This window comes from Pleurodeles waltl, chromosome 4_1 (assembly GCF_031143425.1).
Source record: "Pleurodeles waltl isolate 20211129_DDA chromosome 4_1, aPleWal1.hap1.20221129, whole genome shotgun sequence".
NCBI classification, from domain to species: domain Eukaryota; kingdom Metazoa; phylum Chordata; class Amphibia; order Caudata; family Salamandridae; genus Pleurodeles; species Pleurodeles waltl.
The window spans coordinates 48,080,672-48,105,219 of NC_090442.1; the positions used below are offsets into that span (position 1 = coordinate 48,080,672).

A 24,548-nucleotide genomic window follows, 5' to 3' on the forward strand; every position below is an offset into this window, starting at 1 on the left:
CTCCTGTTTCACTCGCATGGAGAATCGCACTACTTTATCTCCTTGTGTCTGCAGCACAGCCCCCAACATTGAGCAAATGGGCAAGCCGTGATTTGATTTTACACCAGATTGATACCATTCCTTCTCACAGGTTGATTGAAAATGAGCATCAGGGAGGAGTGATGTTAGCACTATATATAGTTTACGGCAAAGTGGGTTGCTGAAAATAGTCAAGGGCATATCAGTGACGGAGTAGGATTGGGGGAGATAGAGTGATAGTCATTAGGTTGGGGCTACCTGAAGTGGTATGTTGAGATTTTATGGTATCTTAGCCTTTGGTCAAGTTTGGACATACTGACCTGCAAGAGGATGTCAATATACTGTGCTGCAGCATCCAGTTTTAGCGTGATTGGCTCGCACAAGGTGCGACAGGGCCTGGCCATCTTCAGTTTTGATTTGGCAGTGTCGTGGAGGGGTCTCAAAAGGTCAAGAATTAATGTGGAGCAGTTGCTGTGTTCTGCTACTCTTGTCTGTCATCATCTCCTTCTCAGTATGGGTGGCAGGTTGGCCTCATGATATAAAATGCTGTCAGATAGTCCTGACCTTTAGCCCAGTTTGCCTGGTAGCCTTATGAAAGCCTGGATTTCATAAGGGAAAATGAAGGCTGCAAGTCCTGTCAGTCCGGGTGCAACGTCATCAAAGAACTTCCGCTGTTCTGAGTCTCCAACCCAAAACCAGTATAAAATTAAATCCTAACACTGGTATTTTATTATTTGTAAAGCACAGGCATGTCTGACGGTGTGATGATTCTCTTCTCCGATAGTCCCATTTCCACCATCTTCGGTAGGCATGGTTGATTTTAACACTAAAATGGGATCGCCCAGAGAGAAACAAATAAGCACTTAATTGGTAAAATCTCCTAAAATAGTGACATCCTAGTGGGACTTTGCTAAAAGTGAGACCTAGGCAAGGTTTTGCAGGATTTTCTTTATACATACAGCATGTCTAGAACCTTCTTCCGTAAGTTGAGGGACAATTCCACTCGCTGCACCTATATTGAGAATGCGTCTCCAAGTACCATTGATTAAGTGTCGGTATCGGAGCACATCCCAATTTCTCTAATCTCCCATGATTTGATAGAGAGAGAGTGAGCCAAACTGTAAAGATGAATCTTCAACAAAGTTTAGTTCCACCTTTCTTTTATTTCATATCCAATGTACAGCATCTCCAGCACAGCCATGAGCAGCATCCCTGGCACAGCTCCCAGCTTCCTCTCTCTCATTCTAGAATCTCTCTTCTCCTATAGTTCTAGATTACCTACTACATCATCTCTACACTTCCCCCCCCCTTATATAATATACCACACCTAACAAATAAAGAAAAGCATAAATAAGATTATATACATAGAAATAAGACAATAACATTGACACAAGCTACAATATAAGTTCTATAAATAACTAAGAACTTTGCATTTTAACAACTTAATGATGAACTTTACACACACTTCCCATACTCCAGGAAGAGCCATCTTCTAAAACTACTACATTTCTTTTGACCTCCTTCACACGTTGAGGGGTGGAGTATTTGCTGTCCCCCTTCACAACTATTCCACTTCTCCTTGTCACTACCCAATCTCCTTTATTTATGTGGCCATATTTTACACACATTCTTTTGTTATATTGTTGGATACTTTTCCTTTGCATCTCCTCTACTCTCTTTACCATTGCTTCCCTGGACACTCTTACATTCCTTTTAATCTTTAACCACACCGGGCATTCTTTCACACCAGGCATTCTCCCTTTCAGAGACACAAACGGTGCCACCCCAGTGACTGAATGTGGAGTTGTGCGATATGTCCACATCATCTTACATAATTCACTTCTCCAAGAGAGATGATTAGCCAAGGATAATTGAATACTATCCATTATCAGTCTGTTAACCCTTTCAACCAAACCATTGGCCTGTGGCCGAAATAGAGCAACTCTTTCATGATTAATACTCATTTTCCGTAAATATTCCACCATTCTACGTGACACAAACTGTACCCCATTGTCGGATACAATAGTTTTTGGAATTCCTTCTTCTAAAAAAACTTCTTCAAAGAATTCTATGACTCTTGTAGTATCCACCTGGTCAACAATTTTGATTACAAACCACTTTGAATGGTAGTCAACAAGTACAATAATGAACTTACTCCTAGCACCCAACTTAAAAACAGGACCAATGAAATCAACAGCTAGTTTTTCCCAAGGTCTTTTTGGAAAAGTCATGGGAGCTAGAGGTGCTTGCCTTAAAATCTTAGTTTTGTCACTATTACCACAAGGCACACAATGTTTCACTGTCTCTTCCACTTGTTTATCCATCCCTGGCCACCAGAACAATTGTCTTATTTTCCTTTTCATCACACCTCGTCCTAAATGTCCCTGGTGTGTTATGTCAATAATGTGCTTTCTTACCCCCTCTGGTGGTACCATTTGACTCTTCCTATACAACCTACCCTCCAATATACTCAGTTGATCCTTGATCCTAAAGTAAGAAGACACATCACCATCATGTTCATCCTCATATGTCCACCCATTAATTATTTTACTTTCCACTTTATTCATAACCAAATCGCTCGCCTTAGCATTGGCCCATTCACTTTCACCCAAGGCCAGTTCACCCAAGATAGTTCCCACAAAATTCTCCACTACCTCACTTCCGATTTCATCCACTTCCACAGGCATTCTTGATAAGCAATCCGCCACCACATTCCTCTTACCTTTTACAAACTCCACTTCAAAATTATATTCCATTATAGATAATAACCATCTTGAAATTCGCGGTGTTACATTCCCCTCTAAACCTCGCCCCCCTTTAAAAATATAAATCAAGGGCTTATGGTCCGTCTTTAATTTAAAAGGTACTCCCCACAAGTAAAACTTGAAATGATTAATTCCCCAGCAACAAGCCAGGGCCTCCCTCTCTATTACAGAATACGATAATTCTGCACCCTGCAAACGTCTGGAAGCAAAACCTACAACATACTCATCACCATCCTTTACCTGCGTTAAGATCGCTCCCACTCCTACATTGCTCGCATCCGAGGTTACATACGTCTTTGCTGTTACATCAAAGACGCCTAGAGTAGGAGCACTCAAAATATATTTTTTCACATCCTGAAACGCACATCTACAGTCCTCACACCACTCATATGTTACTCCTTTCTTCATCAATCTCCTTAAAGGTTCTACTATCTCCGTGAAGTTCCTTATAAATTTGGCACAATACTCTGCAAGACCCAAAAAAGATCTCAATTCATCCTTATTAGTTGGCTCAGGTGCTTTCTCAATTGCAGCCACAATACTTTTCTTAGGTCTAATACCATTTCCACTAATAGAGTGTCCCAGATAAGTTACTTCAGATTTCCCAATTTGGCACTTCTCTTCCTTAATGGTTAAGCCTCTCTTCTCCAATCTGGACATCACTTCCTCAAATAAGTGGTTATGCTCTCTTTCATCATTACCCACAATTAAAATGTCATCCTGAAAGCATAACACTTTTTCCAAATCCCCAAAAATCTCCTCCATCAGTCTTTGGAAAACAGCTGAGGCAGAGGCTAATCCAAAAGGCATCCTCTTATAACGAAATGCCCCCAGAGGCGTGATAAAGGAAGTCAAGTGCCTAGAGTCTTCATGTAAGTTTATCTGATGATATGCTGAAGACATATCCAACACACTAAAAATGCACCCTTTACCTTTTACAGACAACATCTGAGAAATATTTGGCAACGGTTGTCTGTCCACCCAAATATTTTTGTTCAAATCTCTAAGGTCGATGCACAGACGAATCCTCCCCCCTTCCTTGGGTGCCACTACAATTGGAGCAAGCCATTCTGAAGACTCAATAGGTTCAATGATGCCATCCTGCAACAATCTATCCAATTCACTTTTTAAAGGGTCTTTCATTAAGTTAGGTATGCCACGTACTTTATGAACAACCGGTTTTGCACCTTTCTTTAATACAATTCTATGCGAAAATCCTCTCAAGACTCCCAATCTCAGAGAAAAAACTTGTGGATGCTTTTGAATCAAAGGATGACGAGAATTTTCATTAACTTCACAAATTTTTCCTTTTTCCATTAACATCACAGGCTCTTTGGCATTGGGATTCAGGACTATCCCCAAATCTTTCTGGTGACGCCAACCCAATAGATTGGTACCAAAGTCCGTGATATATATTCTTCCTTTCACTGCTCTTCCTTTGAAAACGATCGTCATCCAAATCATACCTATCATCACTATTCTTTTCCCTGCATATCCCATAGCTTTTATATCGGGTTCCAGCATTTCCTCCTCACCCTCATTATTCCACAATTCCTCATAAGTTTTTCTCGCAATGAGGGTAAACAGACTCCCAGAATCTACCAACAATTTAACTGGTATGTCATTCAATAACACTTGAGCATGAGGTTTCTCCAAAATACTTGTACTTTCCAGATCAACATTGTGTATAAAATGTTTTCCACTAGCAGTTATAACCATAGACGCTGCATCAATGAAATTTCCTTCCACTGTTAATATTATTTCTTCCAAATTTCCACATACGTCCTGTATTTCCTGAATTGCACGTCTGCCACCTTCGTTGTTTTTTAATTTACAGACTTTGGCAAAATGCCCTCTTTTCCCACAATTGCGACATATAGCGGTTTTTGCAGCACACATCTTGCTTGATGCAATGTGCCCAGGTGCTCCACATCTATAACATTTCACTTCCCTTGCAGCAAATCTTCCACGATTCAGGTCCTCCCAATTTCTTGTCACTTTTTTCTTCACTTCCTCAACTGGGAATTTGTTCTTATCTCTTACTTCATTAACAATATTCTGCTTCCCATCTTTATTTGAACCATCCATTTCCAGTAGCCACACAGCCGTGTGCTCCATAGTCTTAGCAATTTGTATTGCCTCATCCAAATTAGAATCTTTCATTAGTAATTTCTCCCTTATCTTTTTGTTGTAGGCACACCTTACAATCTGGTCTCTTATCAAAGAATCAGATAACTGTTCGAAGCGGCAAGACAATGCAAGACCACGTAAGGTTGCAACATATGATGCTACATCTTCATCAGCATTCTGCATCCTTGAAAAGAATTTATAACGTTCCAAGACTAAGTTAGTTTTAGGTGTAAACTGCAAATCTAGCATTTGTAAGGACATTTCAAATAGATTGGAAGGCTGACCATCGCCCATACCTAAGGAAACCTCAGGTAGATCCTCATAGATCCTTCTTCCCTCTATGCCTAAATGATGAAGAAGAATTGCTTGTCTTCGGATTGGACTGTAACGATCACCTCCAATTGCTAGCAGGTAGGTAGAAAACATCTTTTTCCACTGTTTCCATGGAATGGATGGCTCTCCAGGGGTTGGCAAAAAGGGTGGTGGAGAAGACATATTTTGATCACCCATAATTTGTTTAGATCGATAAATATTGTAAATATTAGTCAATTATACTAATAATTTCAATCTATACACTTTTTTTTTTTTTTTTTAGTCTTTTCTTAAAGCAATATAGAACCTATGTAAAGTCTTTCTTCAATTTCTTTTAGTAAGTCCCTTTTTAATTTCAATTTTTCCAGATGAAGGTTAAGTGAAAGATAGAGACATTAGGTGTGCACGTGAGTTCTTTTCTTTTATTTGTTTAATTATCCGTATTTTATTTGTGCAGGTTTTCCACTCGCATTAATTGCGCTCGTAGTATGCTTGTATTCAAAAGCTGTGTGCGCCCGTTGCTAAGGAAACGGCGACAGCAACACGTGCAGTGCTCGCGGTGTGTTTGTTTATGAAAATGCCGACCGCGAGTACTGCCGCGAGCGCCATACCGACTGCTGTGTGCATACGCTGGCAGTGACGCGCTGGCAGGAGCACGCGCTTGCTTCGGTTGAATATTTAAATATATATACACAACCTTATACAGGCGCGCGGGCCGCCCGGTTTAAAAGATTTGTTAATTACCCTTATAGAGCCGCTCAGCCTCCGCTTCAATTTTCTCACGAGGTCCTTTAAATATTTTCCTCCTATAAAACCATTTGGTTTTCAGGGATAAACCGTCAGGTTTTAAATAATGATTTTTTCTTGCTCATCAGTTCACCAGTTCAAAAAAATGAATGTTTGAAGTTTCCATCAGTAGTTTCTTTTTCCTTCCTTCTTGTTCCGTATCTTTCTTTTTGAATTCATAGGTCAAGACTCTGAATTTGTTTCCAGGAGTGGAGATGCTCTATTTAATTACAATCCGTCTCCTGCACGGCGTGATCCCACCTTCGTCGCCAATGTAAAGATGAATCTTCAACAAAGTTTAGTTCCACCTTTCTTTTATTTCATATCCAATGTACAGCATCTCCAGCACAGCCATGAGCAGCATCCCTGGCACAGCTCCCAGCTTCCTCTCTCTCATTCTAGAATCTCTCTTCTCCTATAGTTCTAGATTACCTACTACATCATCTCTACACAAACCCTTTAGTTTTCGTTTTTTCACCCACCTGTTAGATCAAAAACCCCATCTGCAATTTTCTTATGCCCAAGGGTCAGTGCAGTCTCAAATGATGGAACGAGGCTACGATGGGTACTCGTTGATTTAATCTTCTCTCTCTTTCTCTCTCTCCCCCCCTCCTCTCTCCCACTCTCCCCCTCTTCTCTCTCGCTCTCCCCCTCTTCTCTCTATATCTATATTTTCCCTTTCTCTAGCTCTCTCTCTCTTACTCTCTCTCCCCTCCCCCAGATCAACCTATACCTATAATCAACCGGTAATGGTCTAGGCTTTATTTTTTTTTATTTTTTAAAGAACTAAAAAGTTGGATACTAAAGTCAATGTAATTTGTAGAAAGGTTAAACAGGAATTGTTTTAAGCTCTCCCAAGAGGTAATGAGGTTGTAGCCAATAAGAGATCCAGCTAAAGAAAAGCTATACAAGCAGAAAAACATAAAGATAGAATGAAGGATGGGATTAGTTAGCTGATGCTTGCAGACTGGAAATTGGAAGACTTTCTAGAGGATTTGGGGAGAGGAGAAGCATGAGCATAGTATGGATGCTATTATCCTGGGAGAGCACTGGTTTACCCCCATGTTAATAATTTGTTTAATCAATTGTATAGTAACAGCCAGACAGGATGGCTTTGTATTCTTGATCTCCCAGAGAGTGATCAAAGAGTATGGATGTCTATGTGGGAAGTAGCAGAGTCAAGTGACTTTAATCTTACTTATATGCCCAGTGGTGTACCTGATGATCTTTACAGGCATAATCCATTTCTCTGGGCTCCACTACCGACCAGAGTGTTAAACAAAGAATCAATCTTTCAAGTCCTTTGGTTATCATACCTATATTTATAAAGGGAACTCCAAACCCTCTCGCTATCCGATCAAGCTCCCTGATGTGATGGTGGGTCTGTGTATGTAAGGCCTGAGTGGACATGCTGTTGAATGTTGAGTATGTATTCTGTGCCAGTGTGGTGATCTATGGAATGCAAGTATCTGTGTGATAAATGAAGCCTAGCAGGTGGTTACAGTTGTGGGAGAAGAGAACCCTAACAGGACCTGCTAGGCTGTGGCTGTGACAGAAGAACCTAACACAACATTAAGAACATGACTACGGTGTTGTGTGATGACCTGGCCTCTGACTACAACATTTCGGCTGTGAGTTTTTATAAGGTATTCTTGTGGAGCTGAAGCTAGACTCTGGAGAGAGTTTGAGGACATTTTTGATAGCATTTTACTTTGCATAGATTTTCTCCACTGCTTGGCAGCTGTTGATAAGTGGCACATGTATAATTTTGAAGTGAACAGCTGTAAGCGCGTGTGCTCTTGGGACACAAGTTAAGGGTGCATGGCGGCCTCTATTCAGACTGCTAGATCTGTACAGCATGTGAGGAGAGCAATAGGTGGGTAGAAGAGACTGTGGCATGTGTACGACACCCCAAATGAGCCCTGGTGGCTGATGAAACAATGGAGTTGTTCAGGCAGTAGTGCGCAGCACCCACATGGTATCTGCAAACTGAGGAACTTTGGAAATTAAGAATGCATGGAGATTGAACAGGTGAGATGAGCAACGTGGAGCCATTCAAGGCCACATTTTGACATTTGGCCATTGCTGTTATATGGACTGGTTAAGCATTGGATTGCTGAACTGCACTGCTGTTTAATTGTTTTATTGTGTTAAGAATTTTCAGTCTGCAAGTACTAGACTCTGTCATCATTGTGCGCAAGAGATGTTTTATCTGATGCTTGTGCACCTTCCAGCGGGTGTGGTGCTAGGTGTAGATCGACTTTTTTTCTTTTTTTTTCTTTTTTCTTTCCCATTACCATTCAGCAGAGCAAGTGACATCGCTGGATATCCCATTAGCACAGCAAGTGACATCACTGGATTTTCCATCATCCACCTACACAGGAAGTGACATTACTGATTTCCTGATCACTGCACCCTGCACTAGGTACCGCACCCACCACCACTCCAAACACCACCTTCCGAGGGACCCTCTTCTACAGGCCCTCCGGCAGCAGTTCAGCGACTCCATCACCGACATCATCAGCACGCATGCTCGTATCCACTGACTACATACTCCTCGGGGACTTAAACTTCCACCTCGAGAACACCAACGACAACAACACCGCCACCCTGGTCGACAACCTCTTCAACCTCGGCCTCAAACAGCTCGTCACGACACTGACCCACTCCGCAGGACACACACTCAACCCTATTTTGTCCGCTAGCAATCACGTCTCCTTCAGCCACACCACTGAACTCCACTGGACAGATCACCACTGCATCCACTTCTCCTTCAAGAAACCCACAACGGATCCCCCACCACAGTTGGAACAATGTCACCGAAGACCAACTTACTATGACCCTGTCCCGGAACCCACCCATCGACACCACCAACAGTGATGCAGCTGTCCTCAACTTCAGGCAATGGGTCGACACCTGTGCCAATACTCTCGCTCCAATCAAGAGTCCATCCAACAGACGCACCGACAGAAAGGCCTTCTGGTTTACCGCCGACCTCCACGAATCTAAGCAAACCTACCGAAGACTCGAAAGAAAGTGGCACCAAGATCAGACTCTTGACACCCACACAGCCTTTAAAAATGCCATCCGCAGACACCACCAACTCATCCGAGCTGCCAAGAGAACAGCCTTCAAAGACCGAATCAACAACGCACACCGCCACAAGGAGCTATTCAACGTCGTGCAGGAACTCTCCAACCCCAGCTCCAAATGACAACGATATCCCGCCATCCCAAGACCTCTGCAACTCCCTAGCTTTCTACTTCCACCGCAAGATTGCAGATATCCATGACAACTTCAGCACTCAGACCCCCCTGGCAACCACCAACACCACAGATTCACCTCTGACCAACCTCCTGCTCTCCTGGACCCCCATCAACGACAACAACACCATTGAAATCATAAACACAATCCACTCCGGCTCTCCGTCTGACCCCTGCCCTCACCACATCCTCAACAAAGCAAGCTCAGTCATCGCACCCCAACTACGGAAGATCATCAACAGCTCCTTCGAGTCCGCCACCTTCCCAGAGAGCTGGAAACACGCAGAGATCAACACCCTCCTCAAAAAGGCAGTCCCAAAGGACCTCAAGAACTTCCGGCCTATCTCCCTGCTCCCCTTCCCGGCAAAAGTCATTGAGAAGGCTGTCAACAGACAACTACTCTGCTCATACTGGACAACAGCGAATCCGTGGCCCTCATCCTCCTGGACCTCTCGGCCGCGTTCGACACAGTCTGCCACCACACCCTACGCTCACGCCTCAGCAATTCAGGAATCCGCAACAGAGCCCTGGACTGGGTCACCTCCTTTCTCACCGGCGGAACCTATTCCGCTCAGAGGCCACCAAAATCATTTGCGGCGTACCCCAGGGTTCATTCCTCAGCCTGACCCTCTTCCACATCTACATGGCCCCACTTGCTAACATCGCCCGATCCCACAACCTCAACATCATCTCATATGCTGACAACACCCTGCTGATCCTCTCCCTCACCAAGGAGTCCGCCAAGACCAACCTCCACGAAGGAATGAAGGCCATCGCCAAATGGATGAAGAGCAGCTGCCTCCAACTCCATTCCGACAAGACGGAAGTCCTCCTCTTTGGCTCCACCCCCTCCGCATGGGATGACTCCTGGTGGCCTGCCGCTCCAACTCCCACCGACCACGCATGCAACCTAGGATTCATCTTGGACTCGTCATTATCTATGACCCAGCAAGTCAACACCATCTCCTCCTCCTGCTTAAACACCATCCGCATGCTCCAAAAGATCTACAAATGGATACCCACTGAAACCAGAAGAACAGTCAGCCAAGCCCTCGTAAGCGGCAAACTGGACTACGGCAATGCCCTCTACGCAGGAACCACGGCGAAACTCCAGAAGAGGCTGCAACGCATCCAGAACACCTCCGCATGCCTCATCCTGGACATCCCCCTGCACTGGCTCCCAGTCAACAAGAGAATCACCTTCAAACTCCTCATGCACGCTCACAAAGCACTGCACAACAACGGACCAAAATACCTCAACAGATGTCTCTCCCTTTACACCCTGTTGGGTGTGTTGGAGAGTTGGGATGCATTTTTTCTTTGTGTATGCAAGAGCATGTGATGAAGTGTATTGTATTCTATGTCAGGACCGGAGGCTTTGATTATGCTTCTCTTTCTATGCTTTAATATTTCAGCAGCCAATAGTAAAAGTAAACAAATAGTCACATGATAACCATAGAGATGGGCCCTATAAATACTCTTGCCCACATAACACTTCCTCTTTCTTTGCTGCTCCGCAACCAGTTATGTGCATTCTCCTTCTTCCATGTTATGGTCATCGTTTACTGTAGCGCTTGTACTTGTTTCAGGCCGCGTGTCAGTTTGACACCCTTCCCCCCCTCGCCCCCCCATTCCCCCATCAAATCATGGCGCTTTGCCACCTTTGCTTTACCGTGTGGCGAGGGATTAGAGCTAGGACGACACAATCATCGATCGCGGGGTCCTCCTTTTTATTGCCTTGAGCGAGAGCGGCGTATGCATGCGCTTTGCTGACTCCCATACACTGCAATTCGTCTGGAAGATACGCGTTTTGCCGCAGACGACTCACAGTGCCTATTCTGGCTCCCGTAGACACCCTGCCTCGACAGAGTTCAGCAGGGTTGTAAAATATTGCAGAGGCCCTGCCCAGATCTGTTCCGGCCTTGTTCTCTCCACTCTTTATTGTGCATTTGGTGCTGGCCTTGTTTTTTCTGGGGTAGATTGGAAGCTTTGTCTTTTGGCTGCTGTGCTCCCCCGATTAACCCCTTGGGGCTCAGAATCGTTTTGGCATCAAATCTTTGCGATTTGCATTTAGATCTACCTCACAAAGGTAGAATAATGGCAGATGAATATCTGGCCACAGATGGTATTTTTTTTATTATGGGGAGACCCCTCTGGGTCATTTGAACAGGGCCTGGCTCATGTCCTTGACGCAGGAGTGCGTTAGACGGTAAATGATGCCCTGGTGAAAGCCATTGCCCCCTTGAAACATCTCTATGGTTTTGTGCAACAACAGGGTTGGCTTCCTTCCCCAGACCCCCGCCACCCCGAGACCGCCACAAGAGATGGGTAAGAAGGCTACAGCCCAAGAGGCCTCACGCAGAGGCCTTTGAGAGACTGGCAGCATCTCTGTCCGCCGACCACGCTTATAGTGTACCCTCTACCCCCCTGTGATGCCACTGGGTCAGACGATTCCAACTCACCAGATTCACAGAATTCGGCTCAGGAGGCAATCCCAGAATCTGGCAAACTGAAGAAAAAATCGCAACATGCAGAACTACGTAAGCTACTGAAGGTTCTTACTTTCGAACCCGGGATATCATACATCCCAGATCCACTTCCTAGGTTCCCCCATTAGAAGTTGCAGACTACGTCGCTTCCCATATCCACCAAGACTTTGACAAGGATGTACGTGCTCCACTACGGTCGAAATGTCCCTGACTGGACCTGCCTGAGAAGGTCACAGACACCACGGAGGTAGACCCCACCACTGGTACCTACCTTAAAATTTTTACCAAGGACCCGAAGAAGGGTTTAGACCGGGCATGGAAATGATGCCAGGACAAATTATTGGACATGTCGGTGTCCTCTATTCAGGCAATATTTACGAGACCCCTTCATTATCAGGCCCTTCAACGCCTGAAAATTCAGCATCTGAACAAGGGCCTTTCTTATTCCCAGAAGATCTCCCTGTCGGAGGAGGCCAAGTCGGAGATCTCCTGGTGGCTGGACCACATGGAGGCTTGGAATGGCAGAGCCATTTTTGGCGTAGCCCCAGAGATGATTATAGAGGTGGATGCCAGCCAGTGGTGATGGGGAGCCTGTTGAGGTCAGATCTTCACATCAGTTGCCTGGAGCTATTGGCAGGTTCGTTTGCAATTCGGAGTTTCTCTGTAGGGAAAGTGAATTGCTACATTTTACTCTGCATGGACAACATCTTAGCGGTACGTTATGTGAACAAGCTGGGAGGGACCAGATTCAAGATGCTCCCGCAAATAGCCAAGGATTTTGGTCACTTTTGTCTGTAGAATCATTTCTGTGACAGCAGAATATCTTCCAGGTCAGAGCAATGTGATAGCCGACTGGCACTCTCATCACCTCTGAGACTTCAGCTATTGGAGGCTTCACCATCGAGCTTTCCGCATGCTGAATCGCAGATGGGGGGTCCATGAAGTGTGGACCTCTTCGCCTCTTGCCTGAACCGTCAAATTGCAGTGTGTTTCAGTTGGCGTCCAGACCCGGAGGCTCTGGCAACGGATGCTTTTCTCCAGGTTTGGAGCCCCTCTCTGAACTATGCATTTCCCCCATTTGCAATGATTCCCAGAGTGCTAGCTCAGATGAGATGTCAAAAAGCGGAAATCATTATAGTGACACCTCTGTGGAGGGCTCAACCTTGGTTCCCAGACGTGTTGGAGTTTCTTCCATGGCGTTGGAACCTTTTATTAGATCCGGGGGGGGGGCCTTCCCCATCCTTTGATACAGACAGGTCAACTTTCTCTAGTGGCCTGGCTGGTTTCAGGGAACGATGGAATATCCCAGGCCTTTCAAAAGACGCTCAGCAGTTCATTAGTCTTGCTTGGTCAGCAGGTACTCATAAGAGATGTGCCTCTGCATGGAGACGTTGGTGTGAAAGGTGTAATTCATGGAGTGCGGATTCCATTAGAACATATTGCAATTTGTGAATTTTCTTTCCTCATTAGCAGCAGCCGGAATGGCTTACCGGTCTGTGAACATCTTCTGATCGGCCATTTCAGCCGGCCATTCCTTTATAGATGGAACTCCGGTAGGTCAATCGCCCATTGTTTGCAAGTTGCTGAGGGGTATTCGAATGTGCAATCCTCCTCCACCTATGGTATGTCAACATAGTCCTAAGATTCTTGGCCAGGTAATACATATCTATTATCGCGGAAACAGTGGTCAGCCAAATTGACCATGTTGCTCTGTCTTATCTCTTGCAAGATAGTTTTTGATGTAAAGGCTTTGGACTTAGCAGGTAGGCAATTTTCTCCTGAAGGAGTTTCATTTCTAATATCTAGGAGGACTAAGAGCAATTCCAGAATGGTGTCAAATCCAGCTTTCCCAGATAATTCTAAGTTATATGTAGTTCATTATCTGAAAGCATATGAGGCCAGTAGAGCAGAATTTCGATCTGATATGCAGGGTCAATTATTGATTGCATTACAGAGAACGTTTCGTACAGTGGCAACGGCTACACTGGCTAGATGGGTGAAATGGCTTCCTAATGAAACAGGTATTGATACTTCAATTTTTGGAGCGCATTCTGCAAGGGGAGCTATGGCTTCCAAATTATTTGCTTTAGTATCTCGTTTAGAGGACATTTTGAAGGCGGCGGATTGGTCATCTGAGTCTACCTTTAAGAGTTTTTACTATAAACCAATACTAGATGTGGCCTCAGTTGTAATGGATCAGCTTTAAACTAGCATAATCAGAGCCTCCGGTCCTGACAAAGAATAAAAGATTTTCTAGCATTTGCGACAAATAATTTTTAATTCTATTAAGGACACAGAGGCGAGGATTATCCCACCCAGTCAGTTACATAGGACAGCATATCTGTTTGTATATTACGGTTGATATTGCAGTGTTATGATGTTATGCTCATGCATTTTGATTCTACTAACTGTTCCCTCACTTGCGCAAAAGTATATTATTGCCCATTGTGGCTCATCACCGTGGATAGACCGTGAATACTTCAACTTTGTTTTTTCTCATTCCTTTTAGGGCTGTAAGATAAGTGATCTAGGATACTTCCTGTAGGTAAGGACACCATTGGAGTGATTGGCACACGGGTTGGGTTTAGCAGGAACAGTTGCAGGACAGTTCTTACGGTCTTAGATGTCTTCAGCTCCCTTGGAAAATGATTTTTCGTTCCTGTATTGAATATGACGCAAATTGAAAGGTTTTGTCAAATGTTATTGCTTTGGATTGCAAAGAAATAGAGAGTGTTATGTGGGCAAGAGTATTTATAAGGCCCATCTCTATGGTTATCCCGCGACTGTTTGTTTACTTTTACTATTGGCTGCTGAAATATTAAAGCATAGAAAGAGAAGCATAATCCTCGCCTCAGTGTCCTTAATAGAATTGAAAATTCTTTGTTGCGAATGCTAAAAATGTTTTTACTTATGAGCATGTGTACATGGCTTGTGGAAGAATGAGAAGGCGTGTGAATTTGTAAGTTGTAAGGAACGAGGGTGATGCAGTGACATGACATGATGTTTCTGGTTATGCATCGGCTGAGTGGACATGAGTATAATGTTGAGGGAGAATGCTGTGCTAATGTGGTTTGTTTACTGCGTGAAGCCTGGGAGTTGATTACATGTGGTTGAAGAATTGAGCCCCAGTGGGACCTGTCAGGCTGTGGTTGTAACCTAAGGGTCTAACATGGAGGAAATAACTTAACCTCATACCTGAATGGCTCCTGGTGCTGTAGGAAAGTACAATCTTGCCTGGCATGTTACCCCCATTTTTTACATGTATGTCAGTTTGTTTTTGCCTGTCTCATTGGGATCCTGCTAACCAGGGCCCCAGTGCTCACAGTTTGTGGCCTGAATGTGTACCTGTGTAGTGGCTAACTGTGTCACTGAGGCTCTGCTATTCAGAACCTCAGTGCTTATGCTCTCTCTGCCTTTAAAATTGTCACTATAGGCTAGTGACCATTTTTACCAATTCTAATTGGCACACTGGAACACCCTTATAATTCCCTAGTATATGGTACCTAGGTACCCAGGGTATTGGGGTTCCAGGAGATCCCTATGTGCTGCAGCATTTCTTTTGCCACCCAAAGGGAGCTCAGACAAATCTTACACAGGACTGCCACTGCAGCCTGAGTGAAATAATGTACATGTTATTTCATAGCCATTTTACACTGCACTTAAGTAACTTATAATGCACCTATATGTCTAACCTTCACTTAGTGAAGGCTAGGTGCAAAGATACGAAGTGTGAGGGCACCCTTGAACTAGCAAGGGTGCCCCCACATAGTTCAGGGCAATTTCCCCGGACTTTGTGAGTGCTGGGACACCATTACACGCGTGCACTACATATAGGCCAATACCTATGTGTAGCTTCACAATGGTAACTCCGAACATGGCCATGTAACATGTCTAAGATCATGGAATTGTACCCCCATGCCAAATCTGGTATTGGGGTGCCAATTCCATGCAACCCCGGGGCTCCACTATGGACCCCGGGTACTGCCAAACCAGCTCTCTGTGGTTTTCTCTACAGTTGCTGCCAACCCACAGACAGGGTTCTGTCCTCCTGGGGTCTGGGCAGTCAAGTCCCAGGAAGGCAGAACAAAGAATTTCCTCTGAGAGAGAGAGTGTCACACCCTCTTCATTTGGAAATAGGTGTTAAAGACTGGGGAGGGATAGCCTCTCCCAGCTTCTGGAAATGCTTTGAAGGGCACAGGTGGTGCCCTCCTTGCATAAACCAGTCTACACCGGTTCAGGGAACCCCCAGTCCCTGCTCTAGCACGAAACTGGACAAAGGAAAGGAAAGGGGAGTGACCACTCCCCTGTCCATCACCACCCCAGGGGTGGTGCCCAGAGCTCCTCCAGTGTGTCCCAGACCTCTGCCATCTTGAATGCAGAGGTGTGAGGGCACTCTGGAGGCCTCTGAGTGGCCAGTGCCAGCAGGTGAGACCCCTCCTGATAGGTGCTTATCTGACTAAGTGGCCAATCCTCCTCTATGGGCTATTTAGGGTTTCTCCAGTGGGCTTTTCCTCAGATAATGACTTGCAAGAATTCATCAGAGTTCCTCTGCATCTCTTTGACTTCTGCCAAGGATCGACCGCTGACTGCTCCAGGACGCCTGCAAAACTGCAACAAAGTAGCAAGAAGACTACCAGCGACATTGTAGCGCCTAATCCTGTCGGCTTTTTCTGGTGGTGCATGCTTTGGGGGCTGCCTGCCTTCATCCTGCACTGGAAACCACAAAGAAATTTTTGGAACATTGTCACTAAAATTAAGTACCTTTATTTTTAGTAACTCTGATTATTGTGTTTTTGTGATATAGTGCTATATGATATAAGTGGTATGGTAGGAGCTTTGCATGTCTCCTAGTTCAGCCTAAGCTGCTCTGCTATAGCTACCTCTATCAGCCTAAGCTGCTAGAACACTACTAATCTACTAATAAGGGATAACTGGACCTGGCACAAGGTGTAAGTACCATCAGGTACCCACTGTAAGCCAAGCCAGCCTCCTACAGGTTCTTATATGAAAACCCTGCACTCTGTAACTAGGGCACTCACCTTTGAACTTTTCTGTAAAATGTATTGGAGTAATGCTGTTGAACCAACTACAAGAGTTGTCATTTAGTTCAGGAGTGTAACCCAAGAAGTGTGGGTCACTATTGAATGATGTCTGAACCTCTACCCCCTAGTTGGTAAATACATTAAGATCAATTGGGGGAGCCTTATTTATGGATGTATTGAGTATGCTCAATCTAGTTGACAGGTCAGAATTATGGCAAATATTAAGGGTGAGTGGGAGGTAGAAGACCGTATCCTGAGTTTGCTTAAAAACATTACTTAATTGCCTTTTGTCATCAGTTCACTATAGGCCTACATTAGAATGTACAACAACATTTAAGTCGGGCAGAGATAAATATCAGGGCTGCATTTGGCACCCTTAGTATTTCCATTGTATGTCAGCAACTTTGAGGAATAACTTTTTGCCGTCCTCCAGGACTCGCCAGCTGCTAGCGTTCCGGTTCAGGGAGGACCGGGACTTGCAGTTCAGGGCAGTGTTCCCATGAAGAGCAAGGTCAAGATTGATTTGTACGTGGCTGGGTCCAAACTGAGGTGGCATGATAGTTAAAGGAACAATGGGTGGGGAGGCTAGCCCAAGGGATTGCCAGTGGATAGACAAATTGCAAGCATACCTCTCATCACATTGGTGTGTTTGAAATATTGAGTTTTGCCTAAAAGCAGAGGGCAAACTATTTAAAAATAAGAGGCTAACAATGTGGTGACAGCCATGTGTACGGTCATTTTGAGAGGCCATAAAAGAATACATTCTCTACAAACAGAAGAAAACAGATTCCTGTGTCAATTTGGTTACCCCAGCTGGACCCTACTTTGCATTACCATCAAGAGCTTGCTATAGATTGATTACCTTGAGGATAAAGTGAAACGTGTCCCTCTCTTCTACTGGGTTGTAGTATAGTCAGATTGTTTTGCTCCCTTGACCAGATTGATTCTGTTATGTTTTAAAGATGGGTTGTCCTAGTAGTATTTTCTGGTTGCTTTATATTCAGACGGAGAAGGAAAGGGTAGTAGCATCCTGTTCAGCCTTCGTGATAAGGTACTGCAACCTCACAAGTGTAAAGTTGCTACTTTATTTTATTAAGTGGGTGTAAAAGTGTAGAACCTAACCAAGCCTGATAAATCTATGGAGGTCATGTTAGAGAATCACACTAATAAGATGTAAGTTTGGCATTCTAAGGAATTGTTGAGCTTTCCCAGGGTCAGAACTTCTGACTTCTTTGTTATGTTTATTCATGTAAGTTAGGGCCTTTAGTGAGACTGAGAGGAAGCAACCCCTGTCATTTGTCAGGTGCCTAGGTTGCCTTGACCTGGCAGTGGTAGCTCAGATTCTTTGTGCCATATGCCAAATGTTGGTTCTGCACTTAGATTCCAGTGCATGCCTATAACTATTCTTATCAAGACCATTATCCCAGATTCCTTCATGTAATCTTCATATTAGACTGTCACAGCTGTCATTGAATAATGTTGTCACATAAGGATTACCATAAAACAAAGTGTTATAGAACTCTACACACAATCTTTCAAGACCTGGGGATTCTCTGCTGATTACAGTTTAATTACATAATGTATTTTTTCCTGTGATATTTTTTTTTCTACTTAAAAACAAAAAAAAAAATTAACTACTGATAATTGTACCACATGAACCCTTTCCTAAAGAGGAGACCACTATTTGTCTACTTCAACCAGTTCATGTATTAAAGAAAATGGAGTAAACATTATATAATTCATATACACTCCCTGAGCCTTGTGTAATTATTTTGTCATTAGTGATCTTATGTGCATAATATCCATTATTTACTTTTTTTCTTCTTGTGGGCTAACAATTGCCCGTCCTTCTTATTTTTTCATTGTCCCTATTTTTCTGTTACTCTCAAATGGTCTTGTTCTATTTTTCTCTATAAACGATATTGATTTTATAATTTGTGTTTTATAACACTTCTTTTTAGATCCATTCTATTTCTAGCGGCACCAAATCATTTTTCAAGTGATTTCAGTTCCTGCTCTGTAAGCTCCTGGGGCCCTGCAATGAAAAGGGTGCACTGCCCAGGTCTGTGCCGCAACACACCATAAAATGAATGCACTGGGGGGGGGAACTAGGGCAGTGTGGCCTATCATTAACTAGCTACCCCAGCGCAGCCTATTCTTTCGTATAGGGAGCTCTCCACACTATGGAAGAGCTCTTTGCCTTCATGTCAAAGATTACTAGTAGTAACTTTACACTCTTAAATTCTGTCTTGCTGTCTTCACCCCCTAAACTGAGAGGGTGGTGACATGTAAGTTTGCAAGGAGGGATGAGTCTATACTCAGAAATGATGGATAGCAAAACAAAGTGTAGACGTGCTTCTAAGCGCAGAAGTAAATTTACACATGAGTAAATCTACAAAGTTAAGGTTACCTTTGTAAATAGAAATCTTTGGTTTTTGTTGTGATGTTAGCCCTTACTTTTTTGTTTTAAATTAGGTTAAAATGCATTAAGACCAAGTATTAACGCAGCTGATCTCGCACCTAAAAGCAGACACTTTAGCTTACTTTACTGCTTTTTCTTACCATTCAGATAGAACAATTAGACAGTGAGATCAGAGGATACAGTGAGGTGGGGGAGCCATGCAATGAAACAGTGGTTTGGTGGTTTTATGAGCTGTAAATGTCCCTCAAGGTCAGGTGTTGAGATGAATGGTATGGGACTTGGCAACAAGGTTTTTTGGTTCAGCCCAGGCCGAGGAACCAACGAGGGACCCTCTCAACCGAGTGTTTGTTGCTTGCCTGTCTGCCTTACCTATCGAATTGCTGTCATTCTGTATTGAATTAGTTGAGATATAATATTTATATGCCAATTAACATTCAGTAACAGTCTCTGATTCTAATTCTGCAGGTACCCGAAGCTGGACAGAAAAAGTAAAATATCAGTCTTGTAAGAAAATTCCACTTAGAGCAAAGTTTTGTTCTGAAGACGTGGAGATGCCTGAGAGCTGCATGAAGGAAGCAATGCGTGGAAGCCAGGGATGGTGAAGAACAGAGATCAAAGAGAACTACTGAATGAATGCTTTATGATTCTATAAATTTCAATATAAATGACTTATCCGTCAAAGTATAGTCACCAGAAACATTTTAAAAAGTGTTTTTTTTTTTTTCCTTAAAAGTTTAATTAGACAAACGTAAATGAAATACAGAGGGAAACTAAGAGGGGACAGGTGTGCCTTTACACAGTAGTGCATATTGGATAAAACTGATACATATGTGATGGACATGAAAATAACCTCTTTGGGTTTGTCTGATGCTACATTAGGAATTCCATAGGTAAAAAAAAAAAAAGACTTTACAGAGCATATTACCTTTTCTTAGGAAAAATAAACTGCTTAAAAATTAGTGAACAGACATTAGTTTGTACATTCAATTGATTCAAGATGAATTAACAGTTTCAGGACATAAAAACGTCATTGAAAAAGCTCTTTCTCAAACAGCAAAGGCTCTAAAGTTTTTATTTCCAGCCATAAAAACCAATATCTCTGCTGTGGACTCGGCCACAGTGCATATCGTAATCTCCTGACTTTATCTGTATTTAAACTGTACGTACGTTGTACATACCTAATCCTAAACAAGTACCTTGGTGTTTTTAAACTCCTAAATAACTTAATATGAGAAAAGCTTCAGTCACAAAATAATCCTGTGTTTTCATGAGAAAAGCTACAAGGTGGAAACAGTAACCCCACTAGAGAAGTCCTGCTATATCCAGCAGGAATTTGCAGAGAATATTTACATCACTGCCTACATAGGCTTTCTGTAGGATTGTCAACATTATAAACCTAAGCAACAGTGATCATTGTCTAAATACAAGCATTTATAAGAGTTCCTGTGGATTATTTCATAGGTTAATGTTGAACATTTTCTAAACATGTCAAGACTCTGGAAAATAATTCGGATAAAGATAGGACATAAAAAACGTAAAACCAAACGTGGGAAGGTTACATCTTTTAAATGCAATGAATGCAAGAAAAGCTTTAGATTTCAATCACATCTTGAGCGACATAGGAGAAAGCACACTGGGGAAAAACCTTATCAGTGCTCTGAATGCCAGAAAAGTTTTAGTCTAAAATCTACTCTCATTCAGCATGAGAAAACACACAAGGGGGAAAAGACTTATCAGTGCCATGAATGTCAGAAAAGCTTCACTCAGAGAGCCAGTCTCACTAAACATGAGAGAACACACACTGGAGAAAAACCCTTTCAGTGCTCCGTATGTGAGAAATGCTTTAGTTACAAATTTACGTTGACTCTACATGAGAGGACCCACTCCGGCCAAAAACCCTATGAGTGCTTTGTATGTCACAAGTGCTTCAGCCAGAAATCTGATTGCACTAAACATGAGAGAACACACACTGGGCATAAACCTTATCAGTGCTCTGTATGCCAGAAAAGCTTCATTCAGAAAGCCAATCTGACTCAACATGAGAGAATTCACACTGGGCAAAAACCATATCAATGCACTGAATGCCTGAAAAGCTTCAGTCAGAAATCCAATCTCACTCAACATAAGAGAACCCACAGTGTTGAAAAACCTTACCAGTGCTCTGAGTGCCAGAAAAGCTTTGTTCTTGAGGCCAGACTTACCCAACATGAGAGAACACACACTGGACAAAAACCTTTTCAATGCTTCAAATGCCAGAAAAGCTTTAGTCAAAAAATCAATCTAGTTAAACATGAGAAAACACACACAGGCCTTATCAGTACCTTGGAACAGGTAGCCTTGGAACAGATAAATGCGCAGCTGCCACAAACAACAACAAATGAGGTGGCCATGGATCAGATAAATGAGCAGCTGCCACAAATAGTAACAAGGTGGGTGGCCTTTGAGCAGAAACATGAGCAGCTGCCACAAACAACAAATGAGGTGGCCTTGGAGCAAATAAATGAGCAGCTGCCACAAACAACAACCAATGAGGTGGCCTCTGAGCAGGCAAGTGAGCAGCTGCATCAGCCACCAACAAATGAGGTGGCCTTGGAACAGATAAATGAGCAGCTGCCACAAACAACAAATGAGGTGGCCTTGGAACAGATAAATGAGCAGCTGCCACAAACCGTAACAAGGTGGGTGGGCAGGGGACAGATAAATGAGCAACAGCTACAAACAACAAATGAGGTGGCCTTGCAACAGATAAATGAGCAGCTGCCACAAACAACAAGCAATGAGGTGGCCTCTGAGCAGGCAAATGAGCAGCTACAACATGAGGTGGCCTCGGAACAGATAAATGAGCAGCTGCCACAAACAGCAACAAATGAGGTGGCCTTAGAACAGATAAATGAGCAGCTGTCACAAACAACAAATGAGGTGGCCTTGGAACAGGGAAATGAGCAGCTGCGTCAAACACCAACAAATGAGTTAGCCTTGGAACAGATAAATGAGCAGCTGCCACAAATGGAAACAAATGAGGTGGCCTTGGAACAGGTACATGAGCAGCTGCCACAAACGGCAACAAGTGAGGTAGCTTTGGAGCCGATAAATGAGCAGCTGCCACAAACAGCAACAAGCGGGGTGGCCTTTGAACAGATAAATGAGCAGCTGCCACAAATAACAATAAATGAGGTGACCTTGGAACATATAAATGAGCAGCTTCCACAAACAACAATTGAGATTAAAGAAGAGATAGAATAATTCTGAAGAGTTCTTCAACAACACGTAACAAAATTCCTGGCCTGTCTTACAGGTCTGAAATGATAAACTAGCCACAAATATAAATAGGAACCAATGGATGTGTAAATAAGGAAATCGCTGATTTACAAAAGACAACATGTTCACAGATTGTACATTCCATGATGAGAAAGCATGGGCCTCATTGAAATAGGTTATACCCACATGACAATAATAGGTCTTGATTAATACATAACAGCATCGAAAAATTCCAGTGTACAGAAGGTATTGCAGTATGGGTTATTGAGGGCCAACCCCAAAGCCATCATCAAACTTGGACAAGAATTTTGCAAAACAGAAGTCATTACAGGCACAAAAGTAATCATTGTCCTTGTGTTTCAGTTATACCCTCTGTAGTTGGCATGGGTGTGACTCTCCCAGTATCAATCCCTCTACATGCTGTTCCAGGGCTCAGGTATATAGAACCATATCATCATCTGGCCACCATTTTGAATTTGAAGGGCTGCTAAATTTCAGTCCTACAGTGAGCCGCCTTATTGCACAGTCCTGCAGAGACCACCCCCTAGTTTCACTTGAGTGTATCCCCTTACATAGCAGAATTCCCCTTAGGTGTCAGGAGTACTGATAAATTGGTGGCAGAGCTCAAGGAGAATGTTTCTCACTCCATTGAGTGCTGAGTACACCCAAATCATTGAATATCTTTCATGTGATCAGTGACCTTTGACCATTTTGGCCTGCAGTCACCCTGTTCTGATTCAGATTTTGGTTCTAGGCCCAGATATCCTTTTGTTAAAGTTTATTGCTTGTTTTCTACTTTCGCAGTGTTCTGAACAACATTACATACGTTTCAAAAATATGCAAGCTGACCAGTGCATTGCATTATTTTTGTTAATGCTTTCATTTTGTTTGTTTCTGTTGACGCTGTTAATGCTTTAATCTGCTTCTGAGTTTAAAAAGACGTACATAGTCTTAATGATTTAACTTTTTCGGATGTATATCATATTGTAGCAACTATAGTTAGATTTTTTCTGTTGATGGCTGAAGGTGATTTTTCATTGTGTGATTTTTGCTTTGATGTCATAAATTACGAAGTCCATCTTTCTATAAAAAGGGCTTACAACAGAATGCAGGGAGGGTGGCAGAGGCAGGTAATCAGCAGAGTTCACTGTTGCAGACATGCATTCTTAAGAGCAAAACCAGAGCAGATGTTTGTGTTTCCTATTCACAGTGTTACTTAGCGCAATATTGTATACGGTTTTGCATTGGTAGATTAAAAAATGCATTAATGAAGTATTGTACACTAAGGGGACAAACATATGTTAGACGGGCTTCAGAAGTGGATACGTTTTCTTCTGTGTTATTTTAATCTTATCTAAAGTTAGTTTTATGTTTGACATAATATGCCTTTTTCATTGTATACGTATAATGGATAATAAAAAGTTTTAGTTCAGACTCTATCACCTCATTATTTTTGTGTTCAGAGCCTCCTTAAAGGTCTGCATGCATATAACATACAGGGAAAGGACTGACATTGGTATGGAACCTTTGCAGTGCTCTTCCTTGCAACACATCACTCCAAGGCGTTACTCAGATACGTTGAAAAAGTAAAAATGGAGATGCTTGTAAATTTCTGCTACAGTTAAATGTATTACTTATCGCTCAATATATCATTTTTTACTTAGTCTGTCAGAATTACTTTGATTGCACGTATCATATGTCTTTCTTATCTTTTGTCAACTATATTGACAATTGGTTCAAGGGATACTGTTGCCTCACCAAGGATAACATTTTTATTTAACTCCAACAGTTTGTGTAGTAGGATTTTTCAACTAGAACATAAGAAAAAAATCATCAGTCGAAGATGTTTAAACATATGTGGGGCTATTCACAATGTTATCTTCAACTTATAAGCGATTACATGTGTATATTTACTTTTATACTTTCAGTAACACTACTACTTTTGGCTATTAACAAAATTTAAGTGCAAGTTACTCAGAAGTGTAGACTTGCATGTTTCCTCGCCTGAAAAAGGAGGCAGAACCAAATTACAAAGTAAGTTCATACTGACAGAAAGCAGCCAT

General features: G+C 42.9%; 1 protein-coding gene across 11 annotated transcripts in view; it reads left to right on the forward strand.

Moving 5' to 3' along the window:
• LOC138287369 (uncharacterized) overlaps positions 1-23,919 on the forward strand; it is a 124,085-nt gene extending 100,166 nt beyond the window's left edge. For 5 of the 11 annotated variants that reach the window (XM_069227746.1, XM_069227745.1, XM_069227752.1 and 2 more), the window contains one exon: positions 19,693-23,919. In XM_069227746.1, coding sequence (XP_069083847.1) covers positions 20,713-22,470 — 1,758 coding nt within the window. In that variant the 5' untranslated portion in view covers positions 19,693-20,712 and the 3' untranslated portion in view covers positions 22,471-23,919. Of the gene's footprint in view, positions 1-5,593; positions 5,633-14,272; positions 14,309-19,692 lie in introns of all 11 variants that reach the window. The other 6 variants (XM_069227749.1, XM_069227754.1, XM_069227751.1 and 3 more) reach the window with 3 other exon arrangements.
• The last annotated feature ends 629 nt before the right edge of the window (positions 23,920-24,548 follow it).